The sequence below is a fragment of the Adiantum capillus-veneris genome, chromosome 30 (assembly GCF_014529385.1).
Source record: "Adiantum capillus-veneris isolate H3 chromosome 30, ASM1452938v2, whole genome shotgun sequence".
NCBI classification, from domain to species: domain Eukaryota; kingdom Viridiplantae; phylum Streptophyta; class Polypodiopsida; order Polypodiales; family Pteridaceae; genus Adiantum; species Adiantum capillus-veneris.
The window spans coordinates 7,643,756-7,659,949 of record NC_140960.1 but is presented as its reverse complement, the minus strand read 5'-3'; the positions used below and the strand labels follow the sequence as shown (position 1 = coordinate 7,659,949).

General features: G+C 43.4%; 1 protein-coding gene across 1 annotated transcript in view; it reads left to right on the top strand.

Annotated features, from left to right (window-relative positions):
• The first annotated feature begins 203 nt into the window (after positions 1-203).
• Positions 204-16,194, top strand: part of ABCF1 (ABC transporter family protein) — a 37,956-nt gene continuing 21,965 nt past the window's right edge. Inside the window, exons 1-4 of the mRNA XM_086507618.1 lie at positions 204-335; positions 590-862; positions 951-1,024; positions 1,092-1,302. Of these exons, the coding sequence (XP_086363744.1) occupies positions 641-862; positions 951-1,024; positions 1,092-1,302 (507 nt within the window). The 5' untranslated portion in view covers positions 204-335; positions 590-640. The remainder of the gene's footprint in view (positions 336-589; positions 863-950; positions 1,025-1,091; positions 1,303-16,194) is intronic.

Below are 16,194 nucleotides of genomic sequence, written 5' to 3'. Positions count from 1 at the left end.
CTGGTATGTGCCTGCTATGATGCTCGTGACCTGCTATTCGCCTCCGCGATAGGGATTTTATTTGATTCTCCTTATTTTTCGATTTTATACAGCTGGGTACCGTCTACGTCTCTAGTTCGAAACCTTTCCATAAGGTTCTCTTGCGTAAAGCAAAAATCTACTGTCGGTACACGTGTCAGACGAGAGATATAAAGTGCGGGGGAGCACGCTTAGTAATGTCTTTTGCTCCCCGAACCCTTCGCGTTGTAGCGGAGAGGAAGGCCACCATTTTTGCTCGGTTTCGCAAACCCTGTTCTCTGCGGTGCCATCTCTTCTGAGGACCTTCCATTCGGCAGGTGAGATATCCAAATGGGCTCGTAGTCGCACACGCACGCGCACGCGCGCGCGCGCGCGCACACACACACACACACACACACAGAGACACAGAGAGAGAGAGAGAGAGAGAGAGAGAGAGAGAGAGAGAGAGAGAGAGAGAGAGAGATTTGTGCGTGTGTGTTCGTGTTGATTCATTGGTGTTTGATTTGCTGAGTGGCACATTTCTGATCCAAGAGATTTTTTGCTTGAAAATGCCCTCCCTACCTCTGAGCAGGCAGGACATACATAGTATCTAGTTTACGGAAAGCCTTTGCCATAAAGAACAATGGTGTCAGATGCAAGCAAGAAGAAGGCAGCTCAAAAGAAAGCAGCTGCTGCAGCAAAGCGTGGCTCCAAAGCCACTGCCACCACTGCAGCCTCATCTAAGACCAATGGGGTCTCAAATTCAACCTCAAATGAAGTTGCAGATGAGATCGCTTCCATGCAGATAACTGATAGAACATGTACAGGGATCCTTGCATCGCATCCACAATCGAGAGATATTCATGTATGAGCCAACGTCTCTTTGTTACTCTACCCTTTTTTTTCGATACGATAGTAAGCTTACAGTAACTCAGGTTCTACCATTTGGTCAGATTGAAAGTTTATCAGTTACGTTCCATGGCCACGATCTAATTGTTGACTCAAGTCTTGAACTCAATTATGGAAGGTATGCTGATGGTTAATTGGCACAACTCTTTTTCCTATGATTTGATAATTTATGTTTGTATGCGTAGGCGGTATGGGTTGCTTGGGTTGAATGGTTGTGGAAAGTCAACCCTTCTAGCTTCTATAGGTTGTAGAGAGCTGCCTATTCCAGATCATATGGATATCTACCATTTGACCCGCGAAATTGAAGCAACTGATTTGACTTCTTTGCAAGCGGTCGTGAACGTAGATGAAGAAAGGGTCAAACTAGAAAAAGAAGCTGAACTTTTGGCTGCTCAGGTATGCACCTCAAAGTATTTTTAGTAACGGTTTTGCTTTGTATGAATGCACTTCTTTCTTATGTGACTCATTATAAGGAACTATATCCCAGGCACCAGTAATTTTAGGTAGTTATATTCTGAAGCCCTAACAGTACTAATAATGGTTGTTGATGTGGAGATGGGAGGATTGAGAAATTGTGATGTTGCAATGTTCAGTAAGCTTGAGCAAACAACCTATCTCATGTCTGTATTCGATTGATTGTTGGGTTTAAAGTAACATATTTTCCTATGCTTTTAAAGTAACATATTTTCCTATGCTTTTTCTTTGATGGATTGTATTTTAGATTTGCAGTTTTGAGAAGATTTGTGTGTATGTTTAAAGCTGTGAATGTGAGGGGTGGTGTATATGGAATATGCAAATGTTAATGGATGCTTATCTCCCTATGTCGAGAAGGTCTGATCTATGTGGTTTTGAAGGTTTTTGTATACGAGTGCTTCATTTACAGGTCATGCTTAGTCCTCAAGGGCACATCCTAACATGCATCAAGGTTATGCATCGTCCTTATTATGTAGCATTGAATTATCTCCAATGAGAAAAAAGTTAATGAAAATGTAAAATCATGCCAGTGGAGAGACATCAATGCTCTTCCCATTGTTTGTAAGGTTGCAACATTAAGATGTGTGGATATCTACATCCAGGGGGGTTGCCACAGTTGCCAGGACCCGTCTCTTCATCTTGAGCTGTATTAGTAAGCTACGTGTCCTTGTTCCTTATTATACAATATTCTCAAAGGCGCTTTTGTTTGTACATAAATGGAGTTCAAACTTTTTGTTAGGGTAGAGAATCTAGCAAGTGAATACTTGGTGACTCCAAGGGTGTGTTGCCTCCCCTCCCACCTTCAAACCCCCCAACCAAAACACAACCTGCATGTGCAACGGCGCACTGCACAGAAAGAGGTATAGGGTTGAGAATGGTTAAGGAAGACATTTTGGATGATCTTTGCGAGAGGTTTTGGGATACCTATTTTCTAGTGTCCTCTTTTAGGAGGATCACTCTGAAGGACGAGATTGAGCAGTTATGCTATGGTTTGCCAAAAGAGATCCGACGGTGTTCTTTGCAAAAGAAGTTTGACTCCATTCAAAGACCTATGGAACATGCCAAGCAAGGTTTTGGTATGCATGTTGGCTTTCCTACAGTCAAGCCATTGTCCACCTCAATGGGGAAAGAGTCTTTCAAGGAAGAGAGAGAACCAAGGAAATTCGTTGATAATGCATCTTAGTTCCGAAGAAGTTAGAGAATCAGCTGATAGTTCCTCGGAGAGTTTCGAAGAAGAAAGGGAATTAGGTGATGGTTTATCGAAGAGTCCGACGATTTAGATTGAGCTGCTATTGGAGAGGGGAGGCAAGCGAGGGTACCAATAGGTCACAGGACACAAGAAAAGAATTGGAAGGTAAGTTAGGTCCACCAGATAATTTGGTCAAGGGCACTTTTTGGTTCTTGATGCAAAATGGATACGGAAAAGAACCTTGTAGATTCTCTTCAGTTTTGAATTGTACCTTGAAGCTTTTGGATTAATAGCAGCGTCTATTCTGAAAGTTACCTATAAATCAGTAAGTTGAATCTAGTACAGATGGACTGCAGAAGAGAGGAGCCACTCCACTCTTTTGTCATAGATTGCCTTAGATTGAATAAAATTACTAATTTTTCATTGAGATTTTAGGGCTATTAATAGGATGATGATATTTTTGTGGAATGACTTTATAAAAATAATTACTAGAAGTAAAAATTTCTTAGAATTCAACATGCTCTTTCATGTGTGTATTGTTGGAGTATGTGATGAAAAGATAAAATGTTTGTAGCATTTTATCTGACGAATGATTTGAATCGTGCATCTAGACATCTGTTAGAGAGGAACTAGAGGTGGATGTGATATCTAAGTGAATGTGACTAGTGCATAAAGATTTCTATCTGGATGAGATGACTGGATATAGATGTGAGTGCGTCAAGAGTTTCGGAAGGATGAGATGGCTACACAGAGAGCTAGTTGTATCAAGAGTTCAGGAGCTAACGATATGTTGTTCAGTGTTCCAATCATTCAAGAGTGTTGGACTAAACGAGATGGCTATAGTGAATGATTGAAACATGGTGTTCAGTGTTCAGTGAACTAGTATGTGATTTGGGAATTGCATGGTGTGTGAATGTATTGCCTCGTGGGGATGGTCATGGGCATGGTTTGCTTGAAATGTGAGAAGAAAGGATATGAATCTGATAGTAACAAGGTTTGATAGATCAAGACATCCGTGAAAGGTCAGCATGATTTAAATGTGATTGCTAAATAGGTTACCATGATCATGGTTTGTATCTACGACCGATGACGGATTGTGATTGATCGATGATTGGTCTTTGTGAAAGTGTTGGATTTGTGGAGTGTGGTGCACGAGTACATACAGTCAGTGTCTATTGAAGAACTATTATGTGATTTCAGTGTTCAGTGAACTAGTATGTGATTTTGGTAATTGCATGGTGTGTGAATGTATTGCCTTGTGGGGATGGTCATGGGCATGGTTTGCTTGAAATGTGAGAAGAAAGGATATGAATCTGATAGTAGCAAGATTTGATAGATCAAGACATCCCTAAAAAGGTTAACACGATTTAAATGTGATTGCTAAATAGGTTACCATGATCATGGTTTGTATCTGCGACCCTCGACGGATTGTGATTGATCAATGATTGGTCTTTGTGGAAGTGCTGGATTTGTGGAGTGTGGTGCACGAGTACATACAGTCAGTGTATTGAAGAAAGTTTTTGTCCTTCGGCTGTTTTCGTAGACGTAATCGAGGGAGATTACAATTCTTTTAAGAACGGGTATTTCACAAGTTTGTGACGTGGCTTGTCCAACTTAAAAGATGGGCCGAAAGGACTAAAGGGGTTAGAGCTATGGGCATTGACCAAGGGACCTAAACAGTAAACAGATGAAAGCATGAGGATTGACACTGGATTCTCAAAATTTCGACTAGATGCTTCCATTGGACTCTCACTGGTCATCTGACCATCTTTCACCACTGGGACCACGTCTAAAATTGCAATGTAGCCCAGTTCTCAGGTGATATTCTTTGGGTGACCCCATCTTGTCACTGTGCCTCTATGGAGTTAATTTCCTAGTATCCACCAACTTATTTAAGTGCGGCGCTGGAACCTAGATGACTTTGAATTGAGCTTAGACACCCTTTTACTACTAGAATTCCAGTGCCGACCAACTCTCCGTCTGCGAGTGAAACTGTAACAGACTTGGACACTCCAAGTCAAGATTCAATCGCGACAACACCAAATAACCACTTCAAAACAATTCACAGAGCACAATAGATTTGTACTTGCCCGACAGAGTTCTATGCCTAGAGATATTGGCCCCAAAGATTGGCGCCCCTTTCGGTATTTCTTTATGTATTAAATCAATGTCAAAAGTACAAAGAGCAGGTAGGGTTTCACTCTCAGACTTTGCGTCCAGATGCTCTGCAGAGTGAGCCTCTCACCGCGTATATAAAGATTACAAGGGATGCCCAAAAGTAGAGCCCCAAAAGCTTTCAAAAATAAAAGCAATGAAAATTCTCTCTCGCTCTCTCTCAAGAGAGTAAAATAATGCAATCTCTCTCCATCTCTAAAGCGTGTAGCCAAAAGCTGAGATTGCGTCGCTCATCATGTCTTTTTTTAGCTCCGCGTTTTCTGCCGCAATTTCTGGAAATACCGTACATTGGCCATGTGGTAGATTTTAGGATTTCAGTCACTTTAGGGTTTCGGCCATAGATTAGGGTTAGAGTTTCCAGAAGTTAGGGTTTTTGCAGATCATGGTTTTTGGCAGAATTCAGGGTTTGCAGGAATCAGGGTTTCTGGCAGAAATTAGGGTTTTTGCTATCGATCGCCACGTCATCACTTTGTGACAGAAACTAATGTTTCACACTGGCCATACAATGTCCGATCATTTGCAAACTCAAAAAAAGAGGGACTCAAAAATTAAACAAAAATTATTGGAAAGAAACTAACAACTAAGGTTAGCAACTGCCACGTCCTCGTGACACCTACGGGGTGTCGGTATTCGGGTGTGTAGCGACATTCTAGTTGCTGGACGCATTTGTGTTCTCTTTTGTTATCAATGCTCTATATAAAGTTAACAGGTAAGTGAATTAGTACTGCCCTCAATTGCGTACATCCGATTGTATGGTTCCATTGCCGGGATAATCACTTTTTCTTCAAAAAGTGCAGCGTTGATTGTTGTGTGAAAGCAACATAGAGCTTGTCGTTATGGCAGAGAAGAGAGACCAAGTATCTGAAGAGGGATCTTTCTCACATGGCACAAAGAAAGTTCCTTTAACTCTTCAAGAAGAGGATAGGTTGTTCAGAGCTCAACTACGTAGCTGCATGGAAATGTTGAGCAGTTGGCTAACAACCCAAGGGTACTGGAGTTCGTACAGGCTCCTACACATGATTCAGGCTCCGACATAGGGCATGATTGAGCCGTTGAAGAAAAAGAAGATTCCAATGCACAGAGGACTCATGATGCTCAAGGGAAAGCCCATGTGATTGAGCAACTAGCGGTGTCCATTGTCCATTGATCTTAAGCAATTTGCTTTACTGGGACAGGAAACGTTTGTGAATAGTCAAGGGAGTAATGAGCAAGCTATGCGTCAGACCCTTTCATTACCTACTTCATATCCTGGTTATTTTGAAGGTGGTTCAATGTTTGAAGCTTATGTCAAGACCTTCCACAAGTTATATGCTAGGGAGTGGGTTCGTGACAATTGAAATATGCGTGGTTAACCTATCTATGGGAACATGGGTGTCGAACCAGTTTTCAGGGTGCTTATGGACCATCTCGAATGCCTGGAACACAATTTGGTATGGTTGGTTTTTCGTAGCCATATGCCCAAAACGCAGATTGACAGAACTGGTGATGCAAGTGCTGGAATGGTCTATCTTGGAGCACCACTTTTACATGTATTGGTTTATGAGAATTCGACTCCTTTGAGTCAGCCTAAAGATTACAAGAAAGGTGGGCAACAGTAAAGTTTGAAACTTTCAAGGGAACTGAGTTTTGAAGATCAATTGAAGGCTTTGACCTTAATAAAGCAGTTTGATGTAGCTTATGCCGGAGGAAACTTCACAGGGTCTTTGAAGATACGTAAGGTTGTGGACCGCATTGTTGAATCAGGGTTGAGCCTTTACAACGTGGGTTCATTTCAAAACAGCTTTTTGCACGTGCATGGCTTACAAACACTTTTGAAGTGGATGTGATGGCAGAATGACACGTGTTGAAAACTTGAATGCTAAACAATATGCAATCTTGAAGAGTATAACCAACAGTTCTGGGCCGCACTGTTGTTGATAACCTCCTATAGGTTTCTGCCATTGTCAGAACAGATTGAGAGGCCTTTATGCGGATTGCCGGCCAGCAATCTGTCGGAAGGAGATTCGGATGGATTTAATAGCAACAAGAGAGGGTCCCAGAGCAAACAGTTTTCAGCCAAGGGCAATGCTGCATCAAAGTCTTCTGTGCCTCCCACAAAGAAACCCTTCACTGAAGAAGTTGACACGTCCAAGAAGCAGTCTAAACCTTCTTCTGGGCGAGGACAAGGACAGAAAAGGCATTTTTTTGGCAAATCTCTTAAAGAAAGGAAAGCTCTAAGAGAGGCAAAGAAATGCTACATTTGTGAAGAGGAGGGACATTTTATGAATGAATGCCCACAGAAGAAGTCACATGATAAGGATGACAAGTCAAAGCATAAAGGAAAGAAGCCAAAGCCTAGTGCAGAACTTGTCTTAGATTTGGTTGGTGACCAGCCAAATATAGATGCCACAAAATTGTGCAAAGCTTGGGGCAAAGTGAGATACCAGACAATATTGGTTTTCTTTGATGTAGAAGCCCGTGCAAATTTCATATCTCCAGAATAGCATCAAAGTTGGGCATTCGTATAAAAGAGATTGGTATGACATGTGAAGCAGGTTTGGCATGCCAGGTCATTTAGAGCCTGTTACTCCCAACGGAAAGCTTCCAGTATGCAAGGAAAAGTGTCCTAGAGGTGTACTTTTGAGCTACAGGGTTTTGGCGTCGTTATGTTGCTGAAATCAGGTCAGAAACTTGCTATTCAGCCCTTGACAGGTTTGGACAGCGTGATGAGAGATTGATCTAAGTGTTCGGATCATCTATTTTCAATCGAATAAAGAAATACCGAAAGGGGCGTTAGTCTTTGGAGCCTACAGGGTGTCGGTCTTCGTGTGTGCAATGACATTCTAGTCGCTGGACGCATCTGTGCTCTCTTTTGTGTAAAGTTAACAGGTAGTTAAATTAGTACCGCCCTCTACTTTGTACAGGCGGGTTATATGGTTCCATCGACAGGATGGTCACTTTTTCTTCAAAAAGTGCAGCGTGGATTGTTGTGGGTGAAAGCAACATAGAGCTTATTGTCATGGTAGAGAAGAGAGACCAAGTACCTGAAGAGGCATCTTCCTCACATGGCACAAAGGAAAGCTCCTTTAACTCTTCAAGAAGAGTACAGGTTGTTCAAAGCTCAATTACGTAGCTGCATGGAAATGTTTCAGCAGTTGGCTAAGAACCCAAGGATGCAGGAGTTATAACAGGCTCCTACACAGGAATTTCAGGCGCCGACACAGGGTTTTCAGGCTCCGACACAAGGCATGATTGAGCCATCGCAGGAAAAGGAGATTTCTAATGCACAGAGGTATCGTGATGTTTGAGGGAAAGCCCATGTGATTGAGCAACCAATGGTGTCCATTGATCGCAAGCAATTTGCTTTACTTGGACAGGAACTGTTTGTGAACGGTCAGGGGAGTAACGAACATGCTATGCGTCGGACCCTTCAATTACCTATTGCATATCTTGGTTATTTTGGAGGTGGTTCAGTGTTTCAAGCTATGGCTGGACCTTCCATAGGTTATATGCCAGGGAATGTGTTTGGGACAATGCAGACAATCATGGTTAACCTTATGTATGGTAACATGAGTATCCAAGCCAGTGTTTAGGGTGTCTCTTAGTGCTTGGAGTACAATTGGTATGGCTGGTTTTTCGCAGCCATATGCCCAAAATGCAGATATGACAAGTAAAACAGGTGATGCGAGTGCTGGAATGGACAATCGTGGAGCAGCACTTTTGCGGGCACGTGTTTTTGACAATTTGACTCTTTTCAGTCAACCTAAGGATTACAAGGATACAATAGTTTGATACAGCTTATGTTGGAGGAAACTTCACAGAGTCTTCGAAGATACGCAAGGCTGCCACTTTCTTGAAAGGGAATGCGCTTCAATGGTGAACGGTATTGTTGAATCAGGGTCAAGCCTTTGCAACGTGGGTCCAATTCAAACAACTTTTTGCATGTGCATGGCTTACAAACACTTTTGAAGTGGATGTGATGACGGAATGACACGTGCTGAATGCTAAACAATGTGCAAATCTGAAGAGTATAATAAACAGTCCTGGGCCGCATTGTTGCCAGTAACCTCCTATAGGTTTCTGCCATTGTCAGAACAGATTGAGAAGTGTTGTTGCGTATTCCTCAAGAAAATCAAGGACTACTACACAAAGACTATTGTCATGAATATGGCGCAGTTGATTGAGAATGCGAGTGCCCAACAATCTGTCGAAAGGAGATCCGGATGGATTTAACAACAACAAGAGAGGGTCTAGAGCAAACTGTTCTTAGTCAAGGGCAATGCTGTAGCAAAGTTTTCTGTGCCTCCCACAAATAAATTTTCACAAATAGGAGCACATAACAATATAAACTATTCTCGGATAAATGGAATTTATCACTTAATATTGAAGCTAGAGGATATAGAGAGAAATAGAGAGAAAAAGAGGAGAGAGAGGGCGAGAAGAACGACATAGTTCTCGGGACCGAAAGATGGACTGGTCCCCCTGTCACGAGTCTATGGCAACTTTACTTGTTGATTTCTTTTTGGGGGAAATTTATTTGATTTGTTTTAAAGCATCCCTTTGGAAATGCCAATGCTCGGGTTGCATGGTGTAAGGCGGACAGTGAGAGTTTAGGCCGGACGGTAAGTGAGCATTGAAGTTGGGCAAATGGACTAAGGTTAGCCACGGTGGGGCTACGAGTGTAAATCACCTTATAGCTGGCCGACATTGCATTTTCCGATGTGGTTCCAGTGGTGATTGATGGTCAGATGACCAGTGTGAGTGCCATGGAAGCATCTCCTAAAATTTAGGGAACTGCTATTTTGGACCTGAAAATGTGTCCGCGTCATTACCTTCGGTATGACCAGGGGAACATTTTATTGCTCTGCTGCCAAGTCAACTGACGCACCAATTGAGATATTTTTAGCCAAGTTGGCCAAAATCAGAAACTGGGCGAGGGGTCACTCTATGAGCACTTCTGCCACTTTGAGGGGAGTCTACAAGAGTAAGGGGGCGCATTTTTCAGCAGTAGGCGGATTGCAACAGGTTGCAAGAGCTATGGAGTGCTTCCTTTCTCTCTTATGTACAGTGCGGTGCCAGGAGTGATGCCCTGCACGCTACGCACTACTCTCTCTCTCCCCTATGAGCAATATGTTATGCCCCTCTAGTGGGCTTTTCATTTGACCAATCTGCCTACAGGTTGCAAGAGCTATGGAGTGCTTCCTTATGTACAGTGCGGTGCCAGGAGTGATGCCCTGCACGCTACGCACTGCTCTCTCTCCCCCCTATGAGCATTATGTTATGCCCCTCTAGTGGGCTTTTCATTTGACCAATGTACAATTATGTGGGTTCATGCGCGATTACTGAGGCAAGAGCCTCTTGCACAGGTACTGGATTAGCTAGCGGCTAATCCCCCGTAGGTACAATGCGGTGCCAGCAGTGATGCCTTGCACGCTACGCACTACTCTCTCTCTCCCCTATGAGCAATATGTTATGCCCCTCTAGTGGGCTTTTCATTTGACCAATCTGCCTACAGGTTGCAAGAGCTATGGAGTGCTTCCTTATGTACAGTGCGGTGCCAGGAGTGATGCCCTGCACGCTACGCACTACTCTCGCTCCCCCCTATGAGCATTATGTTATGCCCCTCTAGTGGGCTTTTCATTTGACCAATGTACAATTATGTGGGTTCATGCGCGATTACCGAGGCAAGAGCCTCTTGCACAGGTACTGGATTAGCTAGCGGCTAATCCCCCTAAGGTACAAGTGAATTCGGAGAGGTTTCACATGCGAAATCTCGTCGGATTCAAAGGGCAAGTAGCCTTATAGGTGTGGGAGCTCGAGGACTTGCTACGGATGCGACCGGCACGCGAAACGGAGCCCGAAACAGAGAATTACAGCCTGCTGTGTATTTTTGCAGGTTTAGGGTTTCGGCCCTAAACGGACCCTAATACCCCTAGGAGGTTCGGGGACGCGAGGGGACCGTTGTAGAGGTGATCTGGCACATTTTCGGAGCAGAAAACAGAGAATTCAGCGTGCTGTAGATTCTCGCCAGGTTTTGCAAAGTGTCCGTATGCGTCGGGAAAGTCATCTCTTGTGAGGGGATATTGACTGTGAAGCATCCTAGTATAGAAATCGGGTTAGAACAGGTGGAATTCAGCCCGGATTATGCGGGGCAGCCTGTAGGAAATTCACAGGTTTTTATTCCCTCCGTTAAAGAATAAAGAAATACCGAAAGGGGCGCCAACCTTTGGGGTCTACAGGTGTCGCTGTCTGCTTGGGAGCATTCTAGCTTCCTGGCCGTGCTTTTGTTTTGAAGTGTAATTTCCAGTCTCAGTTACAGGTTCCTTTTAAGTCATTGCTTCGTGTCGTATAGTCAAGTGTTAAAGAATCGGGTGAAAGCTAACGTCTACCGCCCCACGGGCCGGTTTCACCCCCCCTCGTAAAAGTATCTTTATTATTGGGGAGAAGTCTATAAAAGCACTTGAACCGAACGTACTACCAGACTCGATGGTTCCTGAAAGTCTCAGCTTCCTATTCCTAGGGCAAAACCCTATTCTAAGGAACTGCTGTTCCTTATTACGAATCCTTGAGAATCAAGGTTCTCGCCTTTGGATCTCAACTTCCAGACTTGGGGCTTGGCATCCCTGCAACTCTTTTCCGACTCTGTTCCCAAAATCCTCTTCTTGCAAAATAACTCTGCTTTCCTTGGATGCGAAGTCCTTGCTTGGGAATCGCAACTTTTGGATCACAACCCGAGAGTTTACCTCTCCGAGATCCGTGGATCTACTTCCCAAACTCGGGTACGAAACCCTTGGTTTGATTTGGCTCTAGTTCCTCAGAGCGCTTCTCTCTTGCAGAGGCTTATGCCTTCCTCTGCTCCTACTCCCTCACGAAGAGGAAGTACACTTGCAAATAAATACTTAGAGATCATAACATGAAAAACGTTACCTCCAAAATCTCATCACTCGAAACGCAACTCGGTTCTCGAAAAGCAATTCCCGGGAAGAGTTCTTGTTGCAGAGAATCCTCACTTCCAATCTTGCACACAGGTGTGCTCTTTGGGTTCCTTCTTGTAAATTAGCCCCATCTACGATGTTCACGGGCTGAAAACAGAGAAAAACAGCAGCTCTTCGCGATGGAAACTCTCTTTGTAGACACTTCTTCGCGATGGAACTCGCATTGGGTCTTGGCGACATCTGTACACTCGGGGCAGCCATGTGCATCACCGGCAATGACAGTCTTCACGGCTGAAATCTATGACAGCCCCTCCTCCATTGCTAGTGCTCGCTTTTTCTGGCTACTAGCGCTGGCTGTTTTTGATAGCCTTGAGAGGCTGGCGAGAATAGGGGGGCGCCTTGGGATGCAAGCCGACCGGAATAAGGTTAGAGAGAGAAGAGATGGCTGGTGATAGCCTAGAAAGAGGAGAGAGAAGGAGCGTTGATTGTTTTTAGCCGTAAGGGGAGCGCTGGCTCTCTTTTTTTATGCTTCATTTTTACCATGGGCTGCCGACTTAATAAGTGGGCAATCGGCCACTTAATAAAAAGTGTGATCTGTTCAAAAACTCAAATAGCACTTGTGAACTAAAAACCAATGCTTACACTGCACTTCCTAGGCGTCCCTGGATGCAACCACATGCATAGATGCAATGCAGACATAGACCTCCTCGCGGGGAAAGTACTTGCTTTCTTGAAAAGCAACCCGCTTTCTTAGAAAGCATCCATTTTTCCCCAAAGTTTCCTTGGAACCCATCTTCATTCAAGTGCTTGCTCATCCTTGTGCACAATTCTAACATAGTTCGGAATTTCCTCCTGACTATGGAATATTCCCTTTTCGATGCCCTCGTCACCCACCTTGTGACGCATCAAGAATATCCTCACCTAGTCCTTCCTACTGAACTAACGGTACAATCTCCTTCGCGATGCTTTATGTCACCATCCTATGACGCATCACCTCACCTAGTCCTTTCCTATCGAACTTACGATACAATCTCCTTCGCAATGCTTTATGCCACCCATCCTATGATGCATCAAAGATGTCCATTTCCGGATGGTCGAATACTTCTTCCCAATGCTCTTTGTCACCTATCCGATATGATGCATCAGAAGTACCCGTTCCTGGTGGCCTTACAAATATTCCCGTTCACAATGCTCCTGTCATTACTTTGAATGATGCACTAGAAATATCTGCTCTTCATTTAGAATCATTTGTCAGATAAAGCCAATTTCGCAACAGAAACCCTCCATTGATGAACTTGACACGTCCAAGAAGCAGTCTAAACCTTCTTTTGGGCAAGGACAAGGACAGAAAAAGCTATTTTTTGGCAAATCTTTTGAAGAAAAGAAAGCTCTAAGAGAGGCCAAGAAATGCTTAATTTGTGAAGAGGACGAACATTTTGCGAATGAATGCCCACAAAAGGAGTCACAGGATAAGGATGACAAGACACAGTATAAAGGAAAGAAGCCAAAGCCCAATGCGGGACTTGTCCCAGATTTGGTCTTCAACGAGCCAAACATAGATGCCACGTAGAGCTTGAGGCAAAGTTAGAGATTAGACGATGTTGGTTTTCTTTGATCCAGGAGCTCGTGCAAAGTTCATATCATTAGAATTGCAAGCAAAGTTTCGGCATTCGTGTAGAGGTGATGTGTTAGTACCTAGTTCTATACCCACTATTGGGCACTGACGACGTTAGTTGGGATGTCATGGTATTTAGTCAATACTATGCCTGGAGCTGATGGTTATATTGTCTTGTGGATCACTAGCATGGGTTTATACCTCGCACTTTCCTTTAAGGGTGAATCTGGATTTATCTTGGATTCATCTAGGTATATTCGTGTAGAGGTGATGGGTATGACAGGTGAAGCAGGTTGTCCAGCTCATTCAGAGCCTGGTACTCCCATTTTGGACAAACTTCATTTGCACATTCAGAGTTATGTGGACGTGGAAGAATTTTATATTATGCTTCTTGAGGGTTGTGATGTGTTATTGGGTATCCCATGGTGTTACAGGTAGCATGCTATGGTGGATGCTTACAACAAAAAGATTACCCTTGTACATAGAGAAAAGACTCATGTCCTTGATGTAAAGCTTAAAGGCGACTCTGTTCCAATTGTTTCTGCTTTTGCTATTTCATCTGTAATAAAGAATCATCTTTCTGCGTACTTGATCTTTGCAAAAGAAGTACCTGAAGTTGTATCTAATTTGTCTGCCTTAGATAAAGATAGGTCAACTTCTCTGATGGTTTCAGTGATTGTTTTTCAGACTCTTTGCAAGAGGAGTTTCCTCGTGAAAGACCTGAGGATTATACCATAGATCTTGTGCTAGGTTCTAGTCCCACCGAATAGACCACCGCATAGGGTTAGTGCAGCCCAATAGGAGTTATGAGTCAAGTCAATGAGCTTTCAGAGAAGGGGCTGATTCAGCCCAAGTCATCCCCTTTTTGTTCGTCTGTACTCCTAGTGCAGAAGAAGGATGGTTCATGGCGCATGTGGATTGACCACGCTTTGAATAAGAATACTATCAAGAATAGGTTCCCCATATCGAGGGATAGATGACATCCTTGATCGGCTTGAGGGAGCGTCACTGTTTCTCATGATAGACCTCAAGAGTGTACCATCAGATACGCATTAGGCCAGAAGATGTCCATAAGACTGCGTTGAGGACAACATTTGGTCTTTGAGAGTTTCTTGTCATGCCATTTGGTCTCACAATTGCTCCTGCCATGTTCAATACAATGATGGACATAATATTTAGTTGTGGTATTTAGTCAATACTATGCATGATGGAGCTGATGGTTATATTGTCTCGTGGGTGACTACCATGAGGCTATACCTTGCACTTTCCTTCAAGGGTGAATCTGGGTATATCCTGGATTCATCTAGGTATATAATATTTAGACCACATAGAAACTTCGTGGGTACCTTCTTTGATGACATTATCGTCTACTCAAAGTCTGAAGAGGAGCATAGGGATCACTTGACCGCAATTTTCAATCAGTTATGCAAGAACAAGCTACTCATTAATGCGAAGAAGAGTGAATTCTTTTTGGAAGAGATTCACTTCTTTGGGCACATTGTTTCAGAGGATTGGCTATGTATGGATCGCGCCAAAGTGGAAACAATTAGGTCATTGCCAGAATTGAAATCTGTACATGACATTCGAAGCTTTCTAGGCTTATGTTCCTACTACAGGAGGTCCATCCGAATTTTTGTTGGAGGTCCAGTGTGATTGCTATGTCTTGGGACTACTATCACTGCCATAGGCACATTTTCTGTCGAGGCTTGTTTTGACTATTTGAGAGCTTATGGAAGAAATTTAACTCAAACTTTGGTGCAGGCTTCGGGAGGAAGCCCTGTCAACTTTCTAGCTTGACTGATGTCGAGAATACTTTTTCAGTTCGATTTAGGAGTTTTCTAAATTTTTTTGAGAATTTGTTTGAAGTGGATGGTATTTGTTTTGAACCTGTCTTGGTGTCAATTTGAATTGACTCTGGTTTTAATACTGGTTCAATGCTTGGTGATTTACTCCCGGGTGGAGTAGTGAGGAATGCTGTTTTGGTATTGTTTGAACCTCGAAACGTTGCAGACAAGATATGTGGGAAGCGTTTTGTTGTATGCTTGAAAACCTCCGAACCACGTAGACGAGATGTCTAGGGATCGTTTTGGTTGTATGCTTGAACCTCCAAACGACGCAGGTTGCGGTTTGGGGGGCGTTTGGTTGTAAAAGGCCTCTATATCTCCCGGCCCGAACCTTTTTAGGTTATGCGGGAGGAGTGCTGAGGGAGTTGTTGAACAGCTCATGGCCTAGCGCTGGATGGTTATTTGCGGGCGGAGTGTTCATTGACGACTTTATGTTTCTATATCTTGTAATATGCATATGTGAGCATTTGTGTTGCATTGTGATGTACCAATCACTGAATATTCCTTTTTGGATGAGATTTTTTTGGGAAGCTAAAGACCTAGGATATTAAGAGCTCCAATTTGGAATGAGACTCTTTATTGGATGAGATTTTTCTGAGTAGCCAACGGATATCAAGAGCTTCAACCTGTGATTGTCTCTCGGAATGACCCTCAATTTTTTTAAGCTAATTTGAGTTGTTTTGCAAATTTACTGTAATTGCGAACGATTACTTTCTTTCAAGAAGGGGGATTGTCAAATATTGTTGACGGGTCAAGCCATTGAAGAACGGAGCCGACTTGCAGATCCCGGTTGAGGGCTCTAAAGGCTAGAGGAAGCAAAAGAAGAAGCAGAAGAAATTTTATGAACAGGCAAAGTCTTGACAAGTGGCCTATTTTTAAAGAGGAGTTCCCACCAACTTATGGGACCCCGTCTGATGGGGCCCAAGTGACTAGAGATAAATAGAGCGAACGAGCACATGCGCGCGCACACACATAGAAGATGCGCAACCAATTGTTGATGTGGCAAGCCAATACGAACGCTCCGGATTTTGCGCTATGTTGACGTGGCACTGTATGGACGTCCGTGAAATGCACTGA